Source organism: Dasypus novemcinctus, chromosome 29, assembly GCF_030445035.2.
Source record: "Dasypus novemcinctus isolate mDasNov1 chromosome 29, mDasNov1.1.hap2, whole genome shotgun sequence".
NCBI lineage: Eukaryota > Metazoa > Chordata > Mammalia > Cingulata > Dasypodidae > Dasypus > Dasypus novemcinctus.
The window spans coordinates 6769957-6795988 of NC_080701.1; the positions used below are offsets into that span (position 1 = coordinate 6769957).

The window sequence follows — 26032 nt, forward strand, 5'->3', positions numbered from 1 at the left end:
GCCTCCCTCCTCTGAAAAGAGCCTTACCAAAGTGGGAATTTTTTTTAAGTCCCATCTGAGTACTCATCCAGGCAAGGACATTTTCCTTGTATATCCAAAAAGAGCAGATACAAAGGACTTCAGCTACAAGTCAGATCAAAAGAAACAAAGTTCTCAGACTGGACTTTTGCAGCAAGCCCAAACCAAAAGAACAGAAGTTCAGATGCACCCAAAGAAATGCTAGAACCTCCACCGAAAATAGGTGGTTCTGAGCCAAGAGGACTCACCTACAGGAACCCGGGACTCTCCAGAAATGGAGCTCAAGGGGCTCTGGTCAAGTACCATGTCCAAATCCAACGACGGCCCCGGAGGCAGGTCGGGGGTTGCTTTGGATCCTGTTTCTGACACCACGTGATGTCCACTGAGAAATAAAAAACTGAGCTGCAGGGCAACATCGGTATTCATTTGGGGTCTTGGAATTACAATTCGGGGATCACAGGTTCAGGCAGCAACCCAAATCATGCCCTGTCTTGACATTTCCAGGCATGGAGGATTTTTGTGGTTGCTTGTGGTTGGTGGGTATTTGGGGCCCTCTAATTGTCCTTCAGGCGGAGAGTTAACTGAGTTCTTTACCTTGTGCTTTGTTTGTGGTGTCCCGATGTCCTTGGGGTTTCCAGGAACACTGTTGCTTGAGGCTTTGCACACTGGCAGTTTGGCACCTACCTAAGAGGAACCTTCAGAGGAACCTCCAGACTCCATTTTCCGTCTCTTGGCCACAGAAGCTCTATTTTATTTTATACACACACTTCTATAGGAAATAGTGTGAGTTCTGATATTGGGCTCCAGTTCCTCTTCACTCAGAGTTTGATGGTAAACTTACACCAGTGTGGCTGAGGGTCAGTCTCCGAGCTGCCCCACCCTGGGTCCTCTTCTGTGATCCTATGTCTCCTTGCTGAATGCTGTCAGGTAGAGCAGGTGCAGCTGGCTGCAAGGTCTGCATTTGGTCACCGCTGGCCTTTCAGGGTTTTAGTGGCCTGCGGGATGCTGGTCCTGCATTCCAGGCGTTCCATATGGTAGAGGTCATTTTCTCTGGGAGCTGAGGGTGTGGCAAGACCGTTTTGACCACGGGTGGCATGAAGTGACCTCCTGCTGGGAACACCAAGAAGCGTCTGCAAATAGAAACTAAACACCTTCCCTGAGAAGTAATATTCTAAAATTGGCTCAGTAATATAGTGTTATAATCATTCTGTGACCCATTTTGTGAATGTTATTCCTGATATGTGATATAGGAGATAACAAGTGTAAAATTTTGGCAGGCTGGCAGGAAGTTTAGGGCAGTCCTTTCTTCTGATCCCATGCCTGAAACCCCGTTCCTTCACTATATCCCTGGGAAAAGAAACAGTTTGTTAGGTCCACAGCAGAGATCTATAGCTAATGTTATCGTCACTGTGGGCAGAGCTGAAGGGAGCATTTTACATGATTTCTTTCACTTAGTAGGTACCCATATCTTCTCCTCAGGGTGCTCTGTGTTTGAAGCTAGGATGAAGGAGTACGTGAAAAAAGGTTAAGAAAAACAAATCATGTAAACATAGAGTCATCCCTGGATGCTTTCTATCATGAAAGGGGAAATAATGGGAATTAATGAATGTCATAGAGACCATACATAATTTATAAAAAGGGGAAAGAGTGGATTTAATCAGCTGTGCGTTATCTGCCCTACTCCAATCACGCTTTGTTTCTTTGTCTTTTTACTTCTCTTTTTTTTTTCCTTTATAATGTCCTAGATGGGAAGAGGAATGAGTTTTAAGACAAATTTAGATTTTGCAAACTATTGCATTGATGAGAGTACTATTGAGGTGCATTGTTAAGAAAGATTTTCAACACATGAATGTGTCATTTCCTTTCTTCATGTACCAGATGTTGAAATATTATGTGATAACTATTTGAGGCTTCATTTGGAAAGAGAGGGAAGTGGGTAAATCAGTACTGGCTTCCATAGGACACAAGGTAAAAGAGGTTTATTTTAATGTTGCTTCCAAAAGAATGCTTTTGTTTATTGTAGATATGTATCTGTTATATGTGTGGTTTTGTGTGTACACATGTGCATGTGCATGTATGGAATATATATCTATGTGGTCAAAAATTTCTGGTAGAATATTTTATTCTATCACTTGACTTGGTCTGGTTGTTTTTCAATGATAAAAAGTAGAAGTTTCTGCTAGGTTTTCTATGAGCGGAAAATGTGTGTGCTTGCATAAATACACATGAAATATACTAAATACTTTATAGTTCAAGTCAGCAAGGAACGTTTGGCATATAATTATGCATATTTTATTTGTTTAAAATATGAACTTTATTCAAAAGTATGATTTAACGTATTTTAATCGGTCTCATTCCGTTACTTTTTATTTAACACTCTTGGCCTCAGCCTAATGTTTTATTACCTTTGCTTGCTTATATAGTAAATATTGATTAGGCAGCTACTGTATGAACTTTACTGAGCCACATCTGGGAAAGTGATGCAAAGAATGAAAGAGACTCTCTGCCTCCAGGACGTTCATGATGTAATGCACAGAGCCAGATAGGTGTAATGTAATTTGAACACTTAAGTGGAGTCAAAGTGCTCCAGGTAACTGCCGTGGGAATATAGAAGAGGCCAAAATTACTTCAAGATGAGAATGACGTGTTCAGAAAATCTTCATGCAGATTTTAGAAAATAGGTTTTAGAAAATGGTGAAGGTTCTCATGGAGAGAACAGTGATGGAAAAGTTGTGAAACCAAGGTAGTGGGTGTTTGATGCAGTGGTTTGGAGCCAGACTCTGGGATTACACTGCCCATGTGTAAATTCCACTCCCTCGCTCTCTGGCTACTCAATTTAGATCTTCCCTTCTTTAAGCTTTGCAATGGAGAAAATAATGCTGTACACATCAGTAAGCTGCTGTAAGGATAAAAGTTTAAATCTCACACAAATTACATTAGTACTTTTAAATAATGGTGATTCATTTCTTGATGTTTTTCTATTACCCAACACCATTTGCAAAAGAAAGTATTCTTAATCCTCATAATACTTCTTTAAGCTGCCACTGTAATCACATTTTACATAGATAAAAAAACTGCAAAACTGCAAAAGATTTGCCTGAGGGAAATCTTAAGGAATGGCCCAGTAAGATTCAGGTCTAGATTTCAGATCCTCAAACGGATGCTATTGCTCCTTCACTGCCAGGAGAAGCTCCACTGGCACAAGATGCCTGTTTCCATTTCTTCCTAGAATCCCTCGTAGGCACAGAGCTGCTTTTTCCCCAAATAAATTAATTTTATTTTCATTTCACATACATTTTAATTGTTTTTACCATTTCAAAGTTTTGTTTTTATAAAGACTAAGGAAGGTTGCAAAGTGAATATTTATCCCAAACCCTCAAGAGGAAATAAGCCTTGAGAGTATAAGGACAAATCCAAACAGGAAACAGTCGTAGAATAAAGAATGTGCACCAGATTTGAAAAGACAGATGATAATTCTCCATTACATATAAAAAGCTTATTTACATATTTCTATAAAAGAACTATCCCTTGGGGATGTATCAGCAATGGATATGAGTAGACAATAACCCAAGAAGAAAAAGAAATAATAAGCAGTCATATATTAATATCTCTTTTGCACTAATAATAAAACATGCATTTGAAAGCAACCCTGAAGAATCATCTAACTTATTAAAATTGAAGAAATTCTGACATAAACATATAACCCATATGGAGGTAAGCTTGCTTTAAAACTGCCATATTCATACATGACCAGATTCTTTGTAAATTCATAAATCCTTTTGGAAAGCAGTCAGGCAGTTGACACCAAGAAGTTTAAAATAATTTTCCTCTCACCTAGTAGTTCAACAGATAGTAAATCATCCTAAAGAAACAATTCAGTCTAGAATATATCTAAATTATGAAAATATTTACAATATCACCATCAATACTAGTAAAACATTGCTCTCCAATAAAAGAATTCCATTATAGGAAAAAGGCCAAATAAATAAAATACATATATTTGATGAATTATTTATATTGCCCACTGTTGTACATTTGAAAAAAAAATCATGCAAAGTATAAAAATTTTGGTGTAATTTTAAAGAGAATTCAAAATATGAAATGATATCAAATATGTAACATGGATGCATATGTAACCAGACAAATTTAAATTAAGAATGAAGGTATTTTTTTCTTGCATTAGGGTTATGGGTTAATAGAAATTTGTCCCAAACAATTTTTAATATCATTACAATATTTTTGTAATAAAGACAGAAGAAAATCATAAGGTATGGTTCTAAACAAGTTAACATTGAAATTCTGTCATTATAGTTTTCCTGTTGTAGCTCCTATAAACTTTTTACCCGATTTATAAAAAGCTGATATTGCAGAGATATGTTTCACTTCTTGTGAAAGTACTTTTAATAGCTTATACAAACTCAGATGATTTCACAATTCTTTATAAGAATGTTGACATTTATTAGAAAAGTAACCTGATGTGAATTTACTTTTTGTCAAAACTTTGGAAATTATATTTAAAGATACACATGAATTGTGTGAATTTTTTGCTGGTGGCTAACAACCTCACTTGTGTATTTACTCTAACATTACTAAAAAATTACAACAATGATAACCAGACTAAAGAAATGAATTAATCTGGCCATTTTATTAATAAATACCTTCGAAGCAAAGTGGGAAGGTTGAGGGTGAAGTTTTTTTGTTTCAGATTGCTAGTTACAAGCAATTCAGAGAAAAACATTTGATCTTCAAGCATTTAAAAGAGGAATTTTTTCAATTGCCACATGAGTGAAATAGAAACTTCTTGTGAGGCATAACACCAGATAGGAAATCTGGTCATCTTGCAAAATATTTGTACTAAGTGCCAAGAACTGCTCTGGTCACCAAATAAAAGTGATAATCCTTGTATCATGGATATAATTTGGGTGAGAAGAGATAGACAAGATAAAAAAGTAAAGTGTATTTTATGTTAGATGGTGGTAAGTGCTTGGAGAAAAATCAAGTCAGGAAAGAGAATAAACATGCACATGACTATTTTGCAATTCCACAAATTCTGTAATAAAATTGTTTAAAAATGGAAAAAAAAATTACCCAACACATGAAAAAAAAAAGTGTGAATGATCAAAGGTTGTGATTTTAAATCAGGTGCTCAAGAAAGGCGAGACGAGACCTGAATAAGAAGTGAGGCCAGTCACAGGTATTGAGCATGGTCTTAGCTTTTAAAAGGATCACTCTGAAGGTTGTTTGGGGAATGAAATGGAGAAACGAAGAGGGAAGCAGGGAACTATTGAATTCGTGAAGGTGAGAATGTTGGTTGGCTGGGCTAGGATGTTAGCTGTGGAGCTGCTGAGGAGCTGGCACCTCCTGCCCAGGGTTTGAGAATAAACCAACCCAATTTGATGACAGAAAAGATGTGGAAGACGAGATGGGGTGAGGGAGAAGGAATAAAGCATTGGGCCATATGGGAAATCCGATAAGAGTTAGGCAGTTGCATATTTGGGGCTGGAGTTAAGAAATGTCCTGGTGGGAGCCATGGAAGAGTCATCAGCCTTAGAGCCTGTATTTAAAACTCTGAGGCCAGGGAGATCATCAAGGGAGTGCAGATTGATAGCGAAGAGAAGCGCTCCGAGCTGAGCCCTGTCACCCTCCAAAGGTAAGAAACCTGGGAGCTGCAGAAGGATAAGCAGGAAAAGCAAAACTCTCCTCCATGTACTATCTCGGTGCAACTGTTAGCTTCTTGGTTCTCAACAGAAAAGCTTCAACATGACCAGATTTCTGGTACAAACTGAAGGCCTTTAATTTTCTTACATGTCCCACATATCAGTACTCCTTACTGATGTCTCCAGAATCTACTTCTGCCTCCACCAGACAAGTAAACGTGGCAGGACGGATGTCCGTGCATGCCTTGAGATTTTTTTCTTTTCATCTTCATGACCCTGATTGTTTCTCATTCTCCCCCCACAGTGTCAAAAGATTTTTCCTTGTCTTGTACTGGTTCTTCTTCCTTTACCTGCCCACTAAATCTGTCTGTTCTCAAGTTTATGTCCCCTCATATATATTTTTCTTGGAAATTATTTTCGGTTTGGCTTATTTCTCTGATTCTTTGTTAAAGTTCTACATTTTGACAATCTCATCAATCCTTTTCATTTCTTCTTTCTTAATGCCTCTGGAGTTCTTCCTTAAGTAGAAATAGAAGTTAGGGTAGAGCAGAAAGGATGGACTCAAGGAATGTTTAGAAAGCAGGAAGTCCAGACTTGCTAAGCAATTGGAGGTGGATCTTGTGAGTGAGTGGTTTAGAATAAAGACTTAGTCTCTGGTTAAAGTGACTGCCCTGTGCTAGTTAGTTCTTACCTCTACATCACTGTATGACTGACAAGATCAGATATTCCCCACTACCCAATAATAAGTAAATAATAATAATACATGGTTATAACACTAAATAGATGATATCAATGATATGCCAACACAGAAAATCCAGGGAAAAGTTAGATTAGATACCATTGTAGCTAGTTATACCATAAAAAAAATTCTGATTATAAGACATGAGACCTGCGCTGGTTATATTGGCTTTGTCAGCATACAGGTAGCAGTTCAAGTCATGGAAATACACAAGAGTCCCAGAAAGAGAATGGAGACCAAGGACAAAATAAAGTAACAGTAGAAAATTCCAACAATCCTATGACATTGCCATCTATGATTTACCCTAATCTTTTGAATTTGGGGGGGGGGGGGAATATACCAATTTTTCATGCAGTTGATGAGACACCGCTACTATATAGTGCCCCAGAAAATAAGCAGGACTTCCCCAGGTTCCAGAGTAGCCAGAAGGGGAGGATGCATCATTTTTCTACTCAGCAGATCTTGGTATCCATCTCCTTTCCAGCCTCTTTCTGGTGTTTATATTACCCACCTGTGGTCAGTTAGGCTAATCCATTCATAGAGTTATTTACTAGGTGGCTTTCTTCAAAGTTTTAATAATAATCCTGCCCAAGGAAACCATAGTTTGAGATACAGGAATCTAGTAAATATTTATCAGCATCTATATAAAGCCATAAAAGATCGATCAAAGTTTAGAGGATTAAAGAAAAACATGATAGAGCTTAAACTCTATTTCAGGGTGAAGGTGAAAAAAGTAAAATGTTTCCTAGACAATATATAGCATGTTGTTAGTAATGTACAGCCAGGTCACTGCTACCAAAGCAAAGAACAATTTACTTAATTTGTATAGATAGTGACTTCAATATATTTCGGTAGGTTATAAAAGCCAGATTGATTAATGTGATCAGGAAAACGAAAGAAGAAACTGCTGAGTAGGACGTTGAGGGGACAGGTTTCTCCAGCCTCCCCTGCTGTGCTGTGCCCGGAGCTCAGGCTTCCAGGACACTGATCCACCTCGCAGTTCCCAGGCTGCTCTTACCTTCCTGCCTTTTAACAGGGTCTACTCCATCTCTGGAATATTCCATCTGCTGAAATAAGCAAATCCCTTGTCATTTATCACAGCATTGAGAAAGTGTCTTCTTTTCCTACCTTGTGACTGTCCCAATAGAGTTAACCACTCTTTTGTATTATGTCTGTGCCTTTTATGTATACATATCACACTGTCAAGGGATTATTTGAGTATTGTAGGCTGTGATACGTCCTCTTAGGTGCATCAAGATTCTCTATACGCATTGATCTTGGCATCCTGGTGACGTGCACAGTGCTTGATTTGTTGAACTGAACTACCTATAGGGAAAGGAGTTGTATCTTAAAGCCATTGTCTAAGCCCCCTCTTGATCGAGAGGTGGAGCGGACATCACTATCCCAGGGTCCACAGGAGGGAGGAATAAAATATGGATTAGAGTCGACTTACTGATATTCTACTGTAAAACTATTGTGACGAGTAATGGAAAAAATCGTAGCACTGAGGTGGAGAAAGTGACCACAGTAGTTGCTGAGGACAGGGAGAGGGAAGAAGAGATGCAATGTGGGGGCATTTTCGGGGCTTGGAGTTGTCCTAAATGATATTGCAGGGTCAGATGCTGGACTTTATATATCCTGCCATAACCCACTGAATATACTGGGGGAGAGTGTGAACTACAGGGTAAGCTATTATCTGTGTGGTGCAGCAGTGTCCCCAAATGTGTTCACCGAGTGCAATGATTGTGCCACAATGATGGGGGAGGTTGTTGGTGTGGAAGGAGTGGGGTGGGGGGGTGGGGGGATAATGGGAATTTCTTAATTTTTTAATGTAACTTTTTTTATGATGTATATATCTTCAAAAATACAATTTACAAAAATGATGGGGTGGGAAGTGGGTTATATGGGAAACTTATGTTTTTTATGTTTTTTAAATGTTTTTTATGTTTTTTAATGTAACATTCTTTGTGATCTATTAACTTTAATTTAAAAAGTGTAAAAGAAAAAATTCATTAATTGAAAGTATCCTAATACCTATCTCTTATTTCTTTGTATTCACTGTTTAAGAATTGCCTTTCTAATTCCCACCTAAAAAAAAAATGCAGGTTCTTTCCTTCCCCTAAAAAATGTCCTTTAAACCAAGGAGGTCCTAAATTGCAAATTTGTGTGAAAGGACCTGTTGAAAATGTCAGAGCAACTATATAAATAAAAATAACTTTTCATGCTTTACATTTGCAAGAGTTTTGAAAAAATATTTTCAAGAGTACTGTGCTGAATTGTCACTTTGGAATTGCCATTTTCTCTTCTCTTGAAAATAATAAAATGTTAAGTTTTGCTGTAAAAAACCATTCATAAGAGTTTTAACAAAGGCCTGCAATATGTACTGGAAGGCCTGGGTCTCAGGGAGCAACCTGGAAAGATATTCCCACAAACAACCTGAGGAATCTATGCTGTGGCTGAAGTTCATAAAGATATATATGTTTTTACATGAAAACAAATCTGCATTAAAAGCATGCTAACAGATCACTTTTGTTTTTTTATTTTATTTATTTTTTATTTTTTTCTAACAGATTACTTGAGGCAAAAAGTATAAAGAGAGAGATAGCACCTGCCTTTCCAATCACATTTAGGTTGCACGGAGAACCATGGTTTTCTAATGGGCTTGGTGTTTGGAAAGGGGTAGGAATGGGTTTTGTTTTATTTTGAGGGGATACAACGTTTCAGAAGCATTACTTTCCATTATTGGGTGAAAACCAGGGTCTGATAAATATCCTACACAACAGAAATAGTCCTTGACCAAAAGGAATTGTCCCAACCAAAATGCTAGTGATGTCCAGTTGAGAAATAAAGCAGCACGTGGCTGAAGTTGGTTACCAGTGAGACCTGAGAAAATGAACATGAAAAATGCTGAGTAGGAACATACTGGAGTCAGAGAAATGTCTCGACAGCATCTTCTAGTCACCACACCCTAGGGTTTGTTAAAGATTTAAGGAAGCTATCAAAAGGGAAAGAGGAAGGTACAGTAGAGAAAACATGAATCCAAACCCATTGCCAAGAAAATCTCTTATCAACAGAAATAGAACATTTCGGACCCCATCCTCCAGACACCCATCTTTAAAAAAAAATGCAGGAAAGGAATCCCTCATCTGGAGACCCATGATGCTTGCACCATCCGCTACCCTGATCCTCTCATTAAGGTGAACGACACCATTCAAATTGATTTGGAGACAGGCAAGATTACCGATTTCATAAAGTTTGACACGGGTAACCTGTGTATGGTGACTGGAGGTGCTAACCTTGGAAGAATTGGTGTGATCACCAACAGAGAGAGACATCCTGGCTCTTTTGATGTGGTTCATGTGAAAGATGCCAATGGCAACAGCTTTGCCACCCGGCTCTCCAACATTTTCGTTATTGGCAAAGGCAACAAACCATGGATTTCTCTTCCCCGAGGAAAAAGAATCTGCCTCACCATTGAGGAAGAGAGAGACAAGAGACTGGCAGCCAGACAAAGCAGTGGGTGAAATAGTCTTTAGTTAACATGAATGAAGAATGCCATGTGACTAAAAATAAAGCATGATTCATAGCCTCCTGAAAAAAAAAATGCAGGAAACATAAATCAGATCATTCATTCCTTCAGAAACTATTTACCAAGTGTATTCTATGGTACAGGCAGCCTTAGGCTCTGGTGAGAAAAGGTGAACAAAAATAGACATAGTCCTGCCCGTATGCAACTCGCAGTCTAGAGAGATTTACCAGATTCAAAAAGATTTCACCTTTTTCTAAACTTTTATGCTTTATACCAACGTTGACAAGTTACTCCATTAAGATTTTACCTTTTTACACACATATTCCTACCAGGAAGATAGAGTAATGTAAGAAATATTTCCTTTGCATTTAAATGACAATGGAGTCAGAATATTCCAAATACAAGGCAGAGTCAAAGCCAGTGGTCAGGCTGCAGAGGGAGGATTTCTAGTTTCAAAACGAATGTCCGCTTTGTGAGCCCATCCTTTACAAATTGAATCCAAAGTTAAAAAGCTTTGCTACACAGTCCCAGTGGCTTCGAACTGCAGCTTTAAAATGAATTTAGCGAGACTTTACTGTCATCTCCGCGTTTTAGTGTGTGTTTATTTGTTCATTTGTTTTGCTTGGCAAGTAAAACTGTTATCTACATCAAATAATAGAGCGCATTAAAGGTGGAGAAATGGCACCGAATCTGGATCTGCATTACCCAATGTGACTTCCTCTAATAAAACCTCCCAGATAATGTTTCCTTTCTTTTACTCTGCTCTGTGGGCGAAAAGAGAGGATTAGGTCTTAGACTTTCTCCCTCCACTCCCACTGCCTCTCCAGGATCCACAGCCTTTCAAAAACAGGCCTTGGTCAGATGAGAGGAACTACGATGACCAAGTTACAGAAGCCACACAGTGTGAAGATGGTGCTTGCAAACTGTGAAATACAGAGTCTCCAGGGTAATATTAAAAACCTGTATTGACAGGAGTGGAATTACAGCCCACTCGCTGGTGCTCCTTCCCGCCCAGGGTGAAGGTTTGCCTACGAGTGGCTGCCCCTCATTTCCTGGACAGAATGTGAGTGTCCAGAGCTGCTAATGCCCTCAGCTCAGAGTGCAGCCGGGAAACCTGTAACTGAGAGGAAATAAGAGGGGATCAGATGCTGGTAAACTAAATGCATCAATCAAATGAACGGAACCACTTCCAACAAAAATGTCATGCACTTTCTTGTCGTGGGAAATGTTCTTAAGCTGAGGTCTTTCGACCAGCAGCAGCAGCAACATTTAGGAATTTTGGGAATTTGGGGATTGTGATTGCTTGAGTCCAATACAAGCATCATAAAACTTGGAGGCTAGATCATCAATCTGTTTTTATTTTTTTAACAAGCTTTTCAAATAATTCTGATGCATACTAAATAGAACTACCCCCAGAGACTACGGACTGTGCTTAAAAAGGCACAAGGGCAGATTTGGGATGCTGTCAGTGTATCGCAAGAAGCCCAGAAACAAAAAAGAAAAGAACAGAAGGGAACAGGAAAACGAACTACGGCCTGTCATTCCTAATCTAGTGATTAGATCTTATTCTATCTTTCTAAAATGATAAGCTGATCCTTTGGCAAAGAAAAACCAGGCCTATAAAGCTATTTTAAAATTCTGTCCAGAACTTCTGAAAAAAAAAAAAAAAAACACATTGGAAATTTTTGTTCCAAATTTTGCATAACTGTTTGTTCTAAGGGAATTCTTTTTTTTTTTTTTTCTCTTCAGTTGTTTTCTGTGACTTAGGGGAAAAATAGCTAAAAACAAAGTGACTTTTCTCCTCTCACACTAAAAAAAAAACACAGCACACGAGGGGAACAGACATCTTCCTGCCTGTCAGCTGTTACAAGGGAAGAGGGAGCGTGCAGTGGAGAGCAGAGAATGGCTTCTCTTCAGTGAATTTGGCCAGAAGAACCCACTTTGAACCTCAGTCTGCCCAAATCAGAAACACCAGCAAGCAGAGGTTGAAAGAAACACCTGTGGAAAGGTGCACTGACAAATGCCATCTGCTGGCCAGCCAGGAAACTGCAAGGAGAAAAACTGCTTTTAGGTCTCCCATTAATCCTACTCCTGAGAGAAGAATCTGGGCCCCAACAGTGAGTCCCTGGTCTGATTTTGATAACTTAAACTGGGCAATTTTGAAGACTCAGCATAAGTTGAACCAAAAATCAAAGAAGAGTCATGAAAAAAAAATACCTACTAGGTAAGAGGGAGAAATCAATCATCAGAGTAAATTCGGCAACATATTCAGATGCCTAGATATCAGCAAAAAATTAAAAGCCATACTAAGAAACAGGAAGAGAGGGACCAGCCAGAAGAACAAATGAAATATCCTTACAAGATACAGGATTTAAGATGACTGATCAATGATAACCACATAAATCTCCTAAATCAATTCAAAGAATTGAAGGAAAATATGAATAAAAAGATAAAGGATATTAAGACACTGGGTGAACATACAGAACAATTTGAAAGCCTGCAAAAAAAAAAATAGCGGCTTATGGGAATGAAAGACATGATGGATGAGATTAAAAATACATTGGAGGCACATAAGAGCAGATTTGAAATGCTCAAAGACAGAATTAGTGATATTGAGCACAGAATATCTGAACAGGAAAAGATAGGAGAACAGAAAGAGAAGAGAATGGAAAAAATGGAACAGAGTCTCAGGGAATCAAATGATAATGCTAAATGCCCAAGCATTCACATTATTCGTGTCCCAGAAGAGAATGGAGAAAGGGAAGAAAGAATATTTGAGGAAATAGTAATCAAAACTTCCCAAACTTAATGAAAGACACAAATATCAATATCCAAGAAGGACAATGCAACCCAAAACAGAATAAATCTGAATAAACCTACTCTGAGACACTTACTATTCTGAAAGACAAATATCAGAGATAGAGAGAGGATTCTGGAAGTAGCAAGAGAAAAGCAAAGCATCACATACAAGGGAACCTCAATAAGATTAAGTGCCGACTTCTCATCAGAAACCATGGAGGTGAGAAGAAAGCAATATGATGTATATAAGAGACTGAAAGAATTCTACTACCAGCAAAACTGTCTTTCAAAAATGAGGGTGAGTTCAACGTCTTCACAGACAAACAAAAACAGAGAGAATATGTACCAAAATACCAGAATTACAAGAGATACTATAGGGAGAGCTGCAGCCTCAAAGGAGAAAACAAGGACAAAAGACTTGGAAAAGAGTGTAGAAATGAAGATTATTAGGAAAGGTAAATTTTAAAAAAAGACACACTAGAGTAAGATATGACAACTGAAAACCAAAGGACAATATAGATGAAGTAAGCATTCCTTTACAATCCTAACATTGAATGTTAATGGCTTGATTTCCCCAATCAAAAGTCATAGACTGATAGATGGGGGGAAAAAAATATGAACCATCTATTCGCTGTCTACAGAGACTCACCTCAGATGTAAGGACACAGCCAGACTGAAAGTGAAAGTTTGGAAAACAGTAGTCTATGCAAATAGTCACCAAAAAAAGAGTTGGAGTACAATACTAATATTGAAAAAGTAGATTTTAAATGCACAACTCTTATAATGAATGAAGAAGTTCCTTAAATGTTAATAAAAGGGACAATTCACCAAGAAGAAATAATTATACTAAATATGCCCCTAACCTGCCTGCCCAAGTTACATGAGGCACATGCTCGCAATATGAAGGGAGAAATAGATGTCTCTACTGAAATAGTTGGAGACTTAAATACACCACTCTCAGTATTGGATAGAATATCTGGACAGAGGAAAAATAAAGAAAGAGCTTGAATAATACAATAAATGAACTATACCTAATAAACCTTTATAGATATTACACCCCCAAATTGGAAGATAGCCATTCCATTTAAGCGTGCATGGGTCCTTCTCCAGGATAGACCTGTCATAAGACAGATGTCAATAATGGGTAGGTTTAACATATTGCTATATATGATAGATATACAAATGTAACAATTAGTTATACTTGTTTCCTTGTTAAAATTGGATTTTAATTATAAATTTCAATTTAACATATTATGCCAAAGGGTTCTAAGCATTTCATGTGCAATTAATATATTTATCCATGTATTTGATAGAAGCATGGAGCAGTGGGACAGATTTTCTGAACAACAGGAGGAAACCATTAGCTGTTCAGAATCTGTGAAGTTTGATGCTCACTCGATGACAGCTTTGCTTCTTCAAAGTAAGTAGAAGAAGGGTGGGATGTGCATAGAGGTTGTTCTTAGAATATTTTGACAGTAGGTAAAATTATAGTCTTGAGACAGCTTAAATGTGTTTGAATGTTACAATAATATGTATTTTATAAATAATAATCTTGAGACAGAATATAAAATAAGCCTAAAGGAAGCATTGTGTTAGATTAAAGTAGCCCACAATATTAATTGAGTTCTCTGATTTCCCAGCCATTGTACTAGGTTCTGGAGATGATGATGTCATAGTAACATGAACTAATATTTGAAAATTATGGGTGGTAGGTGTTGAAAAGGATGTTTGCACAGGTTATGAAAGGAGCTCAAAAGAAGAAATATTCAGCTGTATCTGAACAGATTTGTTTAAAGGGGCAGGACAGAGCCGCTGCCTTGAAGGATGAATACCAGTCACCTAGGGGCCTGGGTAGGGACGGAGGAGACACCTCAGTTGGAGGAAGCAGCAAGTACATCGATAAAAGGCCATACGTGAATGCTTAACCCAGGCAAATCTGGCTTTAGGCCACAGTCTCAGGGCATGGTGGTCCTTGGGTGCCACATGAAGGATGGCTGGTGGGATGTGGCCCCAGTGACACAGAAACACAAAGATCATAGGACAGTCTGTTGGCGGTAGAGCTGGTGAGAGATCGACGAGGGAGGACAGGAAAAGGACAACAAACATTTGAGAGCGCTCTAAAAGGTACGATCAGCAGTGATTTTTAGTTGGAGGTGAAGGAGAAGATGACTCCTAGGTTTTAGACTTAGTTGACCTGGAGTCTAATTTGCTAGGGCTGCTGTAACCAAGCACCACAAATGGATGGTTTAAAATGACAGGCATGCGCTGCCTTACGGTTCTGAAGGCTGGGGTTGAACAGCAAGGTGTCACCCTCTTCCTTCAACCTCTCCTGGCCTCTAGCGGTGGCAGCGATCCTTGGCATTCTTGGCTTGTGGCATAATTCATTCTCTGCTCGGTTGTCACATGGCCACCTGCTCTCTGTGTCCCTCTGTGTCTTCTCTTTCATTTTTCTTAAGACAAGAGTCATACTGGACCAAGGTTCTTCATTCTCATTTAACTAATTCCATTTGTGAAGACTTTATTTACATCATGTTCATGGATACCAGGGGTGAGAACTTTTGGGGACACAATTTAATCCAAAAACCTGGCAAGTGGAATATCCATCTTGCATGCATTGTGAGTTGTTCTCTTTCTTTTTTCTTCACTCTTTTCTTTCCCTTTCAATCTCTCATGGAACATTATTAAACAATGTCTATTTTTTTTTTTAATTTGGGTGTTTGCAACCTAAAACCAGAACAGCTTCTTTATCGAGCAATAAAAGCAATGGCCATAGAAAAAAAATTAAATAGATGCTTTATTCATCTAAGCAGGGAAAAGTCTTCCTCATGAGATAAGTTCATCCTCTACATGGATTTTACCTCTGCTTCAGGTAGCATCCCATGATGTGAATCACTGTTTCATATAAATGGATAATACTAAAAGGTTATTGTTCTGAATTATCCAGAGGATGGGTGTCAAGAATCTATTCCCACATTTAGGTAAAATAGGGATGCTTAAAATTCATAATTATATTAAATTACTTGAGGAATTTTATCTTCACCCAGAATATACAATAGCTCATGTTTTCTGTCTAATAGTAGACTGGGCTTTTGTTTCTTAGATCCTAAAAATGGCCCTGCCTTTCAAGAGAAGCTGAAGTCCTTGAAAGTGGCACTGATTGCCCTTTATCTCCTGCTGTTTGCAGTTCTAATACCTGTCATCGGAATCTTAACAGGTACAGTAGTCTACAGTTCTGAATTTGTTATCACAGAAGCACAGGTGTATCCAGATTTTGTATACGGTAGTATCATAAGGAAAACTTCATGTCGCTTAGTGTTCTTTGCATTTATCAAATGAATAGATAGATTCTGCAAATTCATTAGGTGACAAATACGTAGAATTTTTTAAAATTTAAAATCCAACCAAAATCACTCATATTTCCTGCAAAGAGGGATGGTATTCATTGTTGCTGTTTTTCTCAGCAAAAAATAATGATAACTATTTCAAGACTGGAAAATGGAGGTGTGTGGTGTGTGGGTTTGGTGGTGGGTGGATGGCCATGTGTCTATTTCTGTGTGTGTGTGAAAATGCCAGTGAAGGGGTAAGGTGATGGCAGCCTGGCAGAGAGCATCTGCTCAATTATAAATAAAATAATGATTCAAGACGTCAACATTTGTTATTACTTTAAAATTATTTTATTTAAATGTTAATGGGTTTTAGATTTTTAAATTTTAATCTGTATGTCACTGATTTTAAAATGACTAAACATTTTTAAATGAATTTAATTGGCTTCTGATTGCATAAAGTCCCATGGAAAAATATGTTAGGAATCTTATCTATTTACTAACGTCTTCAGATTAAATTTAAGAGATAAGCAGAGGTGTGGAGTTTTGTATTCATTTTGTCTGGTAGTATCAAAGAAGTTTAAACACATTTCTTTTGATTTAATACTTTTTTATGGTTTATTTTAAGTAATGAAATAACTAAGTAAAAAAGAAATCTGAAACTAAATCAATCCTTAAACATCTCTCCATTATAATTTTGATATCTTTTATATATCTTTTGCTATTTCGTGTTACCTTGAATTCAAATCTTAAAAAGGTGTCCAAATACAAAATTATTGATGGAATTGGAATTTTTTTTGTTTAATAGTCATTGAAAATTTTCACTTCTTATTTCTGGTCTCCATGTTTAAATTATGAGTTACTAATGGTGAATTTAATCTTTTCCTGAAGTATCAGAAATATCATATTACCATTACTGTGAAAGAATTATATCAGGAAGAAAGTCTTCTGTTTTCATGGTCAGTGTGATTTTAAATAATTGATGTGGTTGCTACTAGTTACTGCAAACTTAGCATTTTATGCCCCCAAATGAGGCAAGCCCAATTTCTTGATGATGGTAACTTCCTCATGAATATTTAGTGAATGGCTAATTATGTAAAATGTCCCTGTGATACCTGTATCGACCTCTTGTAACTCTCCCTTTTGCTTCCTACTATATAAATGATGACCTTTTAGTTCCCACACCCTTTTTATTCCAAGAGCTGTGGTAATAAGTTAATATTATTGAACATTTTTTTAAATTAAGAAGAGTAAGGTAAAATATATAGATTTGTGAAGGTAGATTGGAAAGGTTTAGAAAGGTCCAAAAAAAAAATTATCCCCTAAAGTCCTATATGCTTCTAGAGGTGGTCCACAAATTTCACTGTTAAGTATTTAACTGCCAATGCGAAAACATAAACATGAGCACTTACATTAACAATACTTGTAAGTTTTTTAAGCCACCTGTTCGAGAGAAGGTCTTCTAACTCCTAATTCTGAGAGCAGAGAGAATTATTCCTGTGAGTCTTCAAAGAAGACTGTGAAATAATAATAACCTATTATGCCCTATTATGTCAGTGATGGCCTAACAGTTTATGTGGCCACGTGTTTCGTAGGACTATTATTTAAAACATCTTTCAAGATAACCTGATAACATCCTCTCAAAGAAGAATTCATAAAGATCATTTCACTTGGGCTCAACATAATGTTCTGAAGGTACTTTTTTCTTTGGGGGGTGTGACTTGAACTAAGGGTAGACTTGAGGGATGGCTTGCAGGTACCTCAAATAAATCTGTCCATATATTACTCCCTCGGTAGCATTTTTTGATGAGTTTGAAAAGCAAGACGTTCAAATGTATATGCCTTGCAGCTCTCTGGCTGGAAAAGTCTATGGCTGGAAAAGTATCTGGCTACATCCTTTAACAAGATGTGCATACTGATCAGCCTAACCAGAAACAGCTCCTTTGCTAAAATTATGCTGGAAAGAAATGATAGTGGAAACAATAACAATAAAAACCATAACAATAGCTAGGGCTTTTTTTTTTTTTTTTTTTTTCAGCACTTACTATGCTTCTGGCACTGGGCTATAACCCTTCCATAGATTATCCCAAAACACCCTTATGATAATCCCCTGAGCAGACACTGTAATTATCATTACCCACAGGAGAAGCTTGAGACTGCTCGGAGCTGAGCTGGAATTACTCCACCCCCTTGACATCTGACTCCTAATCTCTATACTCTACTGTCCCCCAGAGTAATTGAGTTTTCATGCCAAAATATGATTGGCCAATAAAAGACAAAAACAGACTTGCCATAATTTTAACTAGGAAAATATTTTTAGCAGGTAAAAATTGCCTGTTTTGGCCATTACAAACTAACTAAAAATCAACCACAGCATACCAAACCTTTCAAGCAAACAAATGATCGAACGAGATCAAATGCAGCCACCCCTTTGTGTGACTTTTTAAACAATGAATCTTCTGATGAGTTTAAGCTATTTGCATAGAATGCATTTGTTTATCTGTGGTTTAAAATGAGCAAAAGATGCTTCTTAACCTGAGATCCTTAGGTCTCCGCCAGTTAGAAGTTGGGTAAGTTTCATCTCTTTTTCACTGTAACCTGCAAAGCCAACCCCAGGGAGTCCCGCCTTTGAAAGACCTGTGAAGAATGCAGACTGAAGTCTGAAAAGAGCTCAGTTCTAGGCAGAGCTAAGGCCCAATTCTAGCTATGTCATTTTCTAGCTATGAAAATTTATTTACTAAAGCTTTCCAAATCTCCTTTTGCCTGACAAGTTATATGGGTAAATGAAGCATAAACAAAAAGGTGATGGCAAGAAATATATAAGTAAATATTAATAAATTACTAGCACAGAGTCATAAAAACAATACAAAATGAAAAAAACTCAGTTCTAACCAAGTTCAAAATCCCTAGGCTGTTAGAAAATGTTACCAAGTCAGCATGTTTGTTCGAGGGTTGACAATGATTGATCTGAAGTTTTGTATCCCAAAACTACAATAAGTACCTATTAAGATTGAGAAGAAGCTAAAAATGATTGATTTTTTTAAAGTTGACAGTCACACCCAAATTTACCAGAACAGAACCCACTGTGTCTGTCAAGCACTCGTGCACAAATGATAAGCGATTGACAGTCTATTTTCATTTTGAGGTGTGAATTAGAATAAATTTCAAAAAGGAGCTAAAATGTAATGCCTATCACCACTGATATAAAAAATTACAAAGGTAGGTAAAATGCATCCCTAAAATGATAGAAATTACTCTGTTTTGGCAAATATGAATTGACAGGTAAAATGAAATGTTGTCCATTAAAACTCTATTCAAATATAAAATCCCCTACACATTTAAAGATATTTATCTTAATTATAAAGCCCCGTCCATATGCTACCTTTTCTTAGAGAAGCTCCTTGATGATTGTCACAATACAAATGCAGTAATGTCTCCAGGACAGGAAAATAAGATCTAGGATTAATATAGGTAAGTGCTATTGAAATATTGAATATTCTTTAGCTCAAAACAATATAAATTTTTGGTATAAGAAGATATTGGCAACGTGAAAAAGTAAACATGATCAAAGCCACAAAACGCCATCTCTCAAATAGTAATGCAATAAATGAGTATTTACAAATAACTTTATTAAAAATCATTGAGCTATATCATTCACACATGAGCATACATAAACAATAAGTGTATAGTAAAAGCATCATTCATAAGAGAAAATAAGAACTCTTGTATTCTTAACCTAGATTAATTGTAAAAAGTTAAACAGTGTTCTAAAAATAAGGATTAGATTAGTTAGGGTTTGGGAGCATACAATATTGTGCTTTGAAATCTATGAGCAAAATGTAGCATTTATTCATGTTGAACTTGATGTCAAAGAACCTTGGTTACATGACGTTTCTTCAAATCAGGTCTTTCCTTTCCATACTGTGAAAAAGATTTGCTTTATGCATCTGAAATAGGTAGAGCAGTATGCCTAGCAAAGGAAAGCACAGGGACTTCTGTGTTTATGGGAACGAATATCCAGAAAATTTTGGTATTATACCCAATATTACTTCCCCATAGTTACCAATATTGGGCATGGAGATGCTTAAGTCACAGATCAGAATCCAAAATACCAATTATAACAGTAAAAGCTGAAGCTTATTAAATGCTTACCATATGCCAGGAAGTGGTCTAAGCACTGTACATAATCACTTATTTAATGATTTAAACACTGACTATTTCATATCCCACTTATACTGAGAGTGAAATAGATGCACAGAGATTGGTTAACTTGCCAAGATCACAGCTAGTATAGGACAAAGCAAGAGCCAGCACCTGGGTTCTAAAGTGCTACATAACAGGCAATAATCATTGTAAAAGAACACACTTTAGGTACAAATTTGAAATAATTTTTTAAACCATCAGTTTTATATTCCCACAGTTCCTAAAATACGGCTCTATACTTTGTAGGTACTTAATAACTAAATCACAGAATTGATGAATTTGTGGCTGAGGCTGCCTACTAAAACTTGTTCCCCACACTGGATTTAATAAATGTGATGAGATGCAATCAACAAATACATATATAATTTCCAAATTAGGGGTAAGCTAAGACGTGTAAAATAATACACACTCAATAGGCTCTCTATTGTGGAGCATATAAAAGGCAGTCACCCATAATTTATTAGTTCCAGTAAGCTAACTTTAAAGAGAATTTAGCCCAGATATAAATGATATGTTTTTTTTAAAATTAGGCTTTAATTACATATATGGTATAATATTTATTCTTAATAAATAATAGATAAAACAACAACCATCATCAAACAGCTTCTTTAATAAAATATAGTAGTCTCTGTAACTAAGACAGTATCTTTCGTGTATAAGGCACTTTAACTGAGTTTTCATATGTGCCAAGCTGTGTGCTATGAATTTACATGCCTTATATCCTTCAAGCCTCAGCACCTTACAGAGGTATTAGTAGTTATTACCTTTATGCCGTGAAGAAATCTAAGCAAGGAGAAGACGTAACTTGCCCATTGTCGCTCAGCTAGTGATGGAGGGATGGAGAGAGACTTGACCCAAGCAGCCTGATCCTGATTAAACATCAGACTTTCATTTATATAAGATATAAATGTCTGTTTTTCATGTGTTACCTCGATTTAATCTTCAAAGACCTATAAAGCTGGAAAAATAGCCATTTCATTTTTAGTAAGAACACAAATATAGTCAGTTAGAGCTGTATATACAGATATACATTCTTTGTTTCTGTTAACTTTTTAATTTTGAAATAAATACATCATTTTGTTTATTCATCTGTTGATGACTATTTGTGTTGTTTCCACCTTTTGGACATTGTAAATAATGCTGCTATGCACGTTAGGATACAAATATTTGTCCAAGTCCTTGTTTTCAATCGATTGGGTTATATACCTAGAAGTGGGATTGTCAGATCATATGATAATTTTGTTTTCTATTTTGAGGAAACACCAAACTGGTTTCCACAATGGCTCCACCATTTCACATTCTCACAAACAATGCACTAAGGTTCCTATTTCTTCACTTCCTCATCAGCACTTGTTATTATTCAATTTTTAAATAATAGCCCTTATAGTGGATGTGAGGTGTCGTCCTGTGATTTTTGTCTACTTTTCCCTAAGGGCTAATAATGCAGAGCATCTTTTTCATGTGCTTATGATAAGGTCATTTGTATATCTTCTTTTGAGAAATGTCTATCCCAGCCCCTTACCCATATTTAGTCAAGTTTTTGTCTTTTTGTTGTTGAGGTGTTAGGTTTTTGTCTTTTTGTTGTTGAGGTGTTAGATTAATGTACTATTCTAGCTATTAAACCCTTATTAAGTATATGGTTTCCAAATATTTCCTCTCATCTTCTTGGCTGTCTTTTTACTTTCTTCATAATATCTTTGAAGCACAAGGGTTTTTAATTTTTTTTAGATGGTAAGGGTTTTGAATCCAGGACCTCATACATGGGAAGTGGGTGCTCAAACCACTGAGCCACACCCATTCCCCTAAAGTTTTTAATTTTTATAAACTGAATTTAACTATTTTTCTTTTATTGCTTGTACTTTTGGTATAAAGTCTAAGAATCCATTACCTTATTCAGGAACCTAAAGAAATTTCCCTATTTTTGTTCTTAAGGATTTACAGATACAGCTCTTATATTGATTGATCCACTTTGAGTTAATTTTTCTATATGCCTGAGAATATCCATCTTTCTCAGAACCATGTGTTGAAGAAACTATTCTTTTCCTACTTGGCACCCTTGCCAAAAACCAGATGGCCAAAGACATGTGGCTTTATTTTTGTGCTTTCAATTCTATTGCTCTAGCTACCCTTCCTGTACAACACTGAATAGCAATCGTTAGAGCAGGCATCCTTATCTAGCTCCTGATCTTAGGAGGAAATTTTCCATCTTTGACCATTGAGAATGATGCTAGCTGTGTGTTTCACATAAAGGGAATAGAGATATTCCCTTCTATTCCTATTTTATTTTTTTCAAGGAAAATTGCTGGATTTTGTCAAATGCCTTTTCTGCATCAATTGAGAAGATCATCCGTTCTTTCTTTCATTCTATTAATATACTATATTACATTGATTCTCTTACATTAAACCATCCTTGTATTCCTGAATAAATCCCACTTGGTCATGGTGTATGATGCTCTTAATGTACTCTTTCATTCAATTTGTTACTATCTTCTTGGGATTTTTGCATCTATAATCATAAGAGATATTGGTCTATAATTTTCTTTTCTTGTGATATCTTAATTTGTCTGGTATTAGGATGATTTGATCTCATTGAATGAGTTTGGAAGGGGTACCTCCTCTTCAATTTTTTGGAATAGTTTGTGAAGATTGTTGTTAATTTTTCTTTGACTCTTCTGTAAAATTCAGCAGTGAAGCCATCTGGTCCTGGGCTTTTCTTTATTGGAAGTATTTTGATTACAGGTTTCATTGCTTTACTTATTAGTGATATGTTAAGATCTTCTAATTTTCTTGAGTCAGTATAGGTAATTTGTGTGTTGCTAGGAATTTGTCCATTTCATCTAGGTTATATATTATTTTTGGCATACAATTGGTCATAACACCTTTTTATAATCCTGTTTATTTCTGTAAGATCAGTAGTAGTGTTGTCTTTCATTTATGATTTTTGTTATTTGGACCCTTTCTCACATTTTTTTTTCTTTATCAGCCTGGGTAAAGCTTTGTTGATTTTGTAAATCTTTTCAAATAAACAAATTTTGTTTACATTGATTTTCACTATTGCTTTTCTATTCCCTATTTCATTTATCTACACTCTAATCTTATTATTTCCTTCTTTCTGCTAACTTTGGGTTTAATTTGTTCTTCTTTTTCTAGTTCCTCCAGGTTTGGGGTTAGTTTACTGATTTGAGGTCTTAACCTATTTTTAAACCTAAACATTTATGACTATAAATTTCATTCTCAGTATTGCCTTGGATGCATCCCATAAGTTTTGGTATGTTGTATTTTTGTTTTCATTTGTCTCAAGATATATTCTAATTTATTTTGTGGCTTTCTTCTTTGGCCCATTGGTTGCTTAAGAATGTTTTGCTTAATTTCCACGTATTTGTGAATTTTCCATTTCTCCTTCTGTTATTAGATGTCCAGCTTCATTCCATTGTGACCAAAAGATTCTCTGTGTGATTTCAAATTTTTAAAATTTGTTGAAACTTGTTTCGGAACCTAACATATGGGTTTTCCTAGAGAATTATCCATGTGTACTTGAAAAAAAAATATGTATTTTATTCTTCTTGGCTTAAGAGTTCTATACATGTCTATTAGGTCTAGTTGGCTTAAAATATTGTTGAAGTCCTCTCTTTCCTTACTGGTCCTCTGTCTAGATATTATATCCATTATTGAAAGAGAAGTATTTAAGTTTCCTGCTACAAATAGAGCAGCATCCATTTTTCCTTCCAATCTGTCAATGTTTGCTTCATATATTTTTGGGGCTCTGTTGTTAGGTGAATGTATAACTGTTATATTCTCTTGATGAATTGACCCTATTATCAGTAAATAGTGCCTTTTATTGTCCCTTTTAACAGTTTCTGACATAATATCTCTTTTGCCTGATATTTGTAGAGCCATCCCACTCTTTTTTCATTCTGTATGTAATATTTTTGCACAGAAATTTTTTTCTCCATCATTTCACTTCCAACCTACTTTTGTCTTTGAATTTAAAGTGGGTCTCTTGTAAACAGCATAGAGCTGGGACATTCTTATCTATCCATTTTGCTAATATCTGCTTTTTGATTGGACAGGTGAACCCATTTGTACGTAATTACTGATAATGCAGGACCTATATTTGCCCTTTTTTTTGCATGAGACTTTGTCCCTCAATTTTTCCGCTACTGCCTACTTTGCATTTAGCTGATCTTTTGCACTGTACCCTTTAAAACTCCTTCTTGTTTCAATCTGTGTGTATTTTTCCAAAATTTTCTTTCTGATTACCATGGTTCTTAAATTTTCCATCCTAAATCTATAACAATCTTGTTTTATCTGATGACAACATAACTTCAGTAGTATATACCAATTATGTTCCATTACTCCTCCACCCACCCACCTCTGCGTAGTACTTGTCACAAATTATGTCTTTGTATTTTATGAGCCCAAAACCCTAGGTTTATCAGTACTTTATATGCATTTGCATTTTATATTGTGCAAGAAGTAAAAATGCAGTTACAAATCTAAAATACAACAGTACTGGCATTTATATTTACCCATGTAGTAATTTTTTTAGAGATCATTGTTTCTTCATGTAGCTTCTATTTATTGCATGGTGTGCTGTCCTTTCGACCTGAGTGACTCCTTTAGCAGTTCCTGTGGAGTCAGTCTAGTGGTGATGATCTCCCTTAGTTTCTGTTTGTCTGGGAATGTCTCCCCCTCATTTTTTATATAGAAGTCTTGGCTGGCAATATTTTCTTGTTAACATGTTAAGTATGTTATCTACTGCCTTTTTTTTTTTTTAAGATTTATCATGTTTATGTCTTTCTCCCCACCCTCTTGTTTGCATTTGCTGTGTCTGTTCAATGTGTTCTTATTTTCCTTTTTAGGAGGCACCAGGACCCGAACCCTAAACATCCCTTGTAATTGCTTGAGCCACCTCTGCTTCCTGCTTTGTTGTACTCTCATTTTGCTTTACCTTCTTGTGTCTCTTGTGGCATCATCTTTTGCATCACTCACCACACCAGCCCGTCACGTCTTGCTTGTCTTCTTTAGGAGGTACCGGGAACTGAACCAAGGACCTCCCATGTGATAGATAGGAGCTCAATCACTTGAGCCACATCCTCTTCCCAATACTGTCTTCTTACCTCTGCAGTTTAGGATGAGAATTCAGCACTTTATCTTATCAAGGCTTCCTTATATGTGATTTATTACTTCTTACTTGCAGCTTCAGGATTCTCTCTTTGTGTTTGGCATTTGACAGTTTGATTTTAATATGTCTCGGTGTCATTCTCTCTCCCTGTTTCATATTTGGGGTTCATTGAGCTTATTGAATATGTGTATTCATGTTTTTCTTTAAATTTGGGATCTTTCAGTCATTATTTCTTCAACTATACTTCCACTCTTACTCTCTTCTCCTTCTGGGATTCCCATGACATGCTCGATGGTGTCCCACAGTTATCTTAGGCTCTGTTCACTTTTCTATATTCTTTTTGCTTGCTGCTCCCAGACTCAATAATTTCAATTGTCCTGTCTTTGAGTTCACTGATTTTTTTTTCTTCTTCCAGCAGCAATCTACTGTTGATTTCCCCTAAGGAATTTTATTTTAAATGTCTGTTACTATAGTCTTCAGCTTTCTTTGGTTGCTTTACATGATTTTTATCTCTTTATTGAGATTGTCTTTGTGTTCATGTATTGTTTTCCTCACTTCCTTTAGTTCTGATCCATGTTTTTCTTTAGCTCTTTGCACATATTTAGGACAAATTTTTAGTCTTTGTCTGGTGTGTCCTAG

The 26032-nt window shown here is 36.5% G+C and overlaps 1 protein-coding gene across 2 annotated transcripts in view; it reads left to right on the forward strand.

The window, feature by feature from the left end:
• The first annotated feature begins 1891 nt into the window (after positions 1-1891).
• MSR1 (macrophage scavenger receptor 1) overlaps positions 1892-26032 on the forward strand; it is a 90306-nt gene continuing 66165 nt past the window's right edge. For both annotated transcript variants that reach the window (XM_004481881.5, XM_004481882.5), the window contains exons 1-3: positions 1892-1986; positions 14056-14162; positions 15843-15956. In XM_004481881.5, coding sequence (XP_004481938.1) covers positions 14060-14162; positions 15843-15956 — 217 coding nt within the window. In that variant the 5' untranslated portion in view covers positions 1892-1986; positions 14056-14059. The remainder of the gene's footprint in view (positions 1987-14055; positions 14163-15842; positions 15957-26032) is intronic.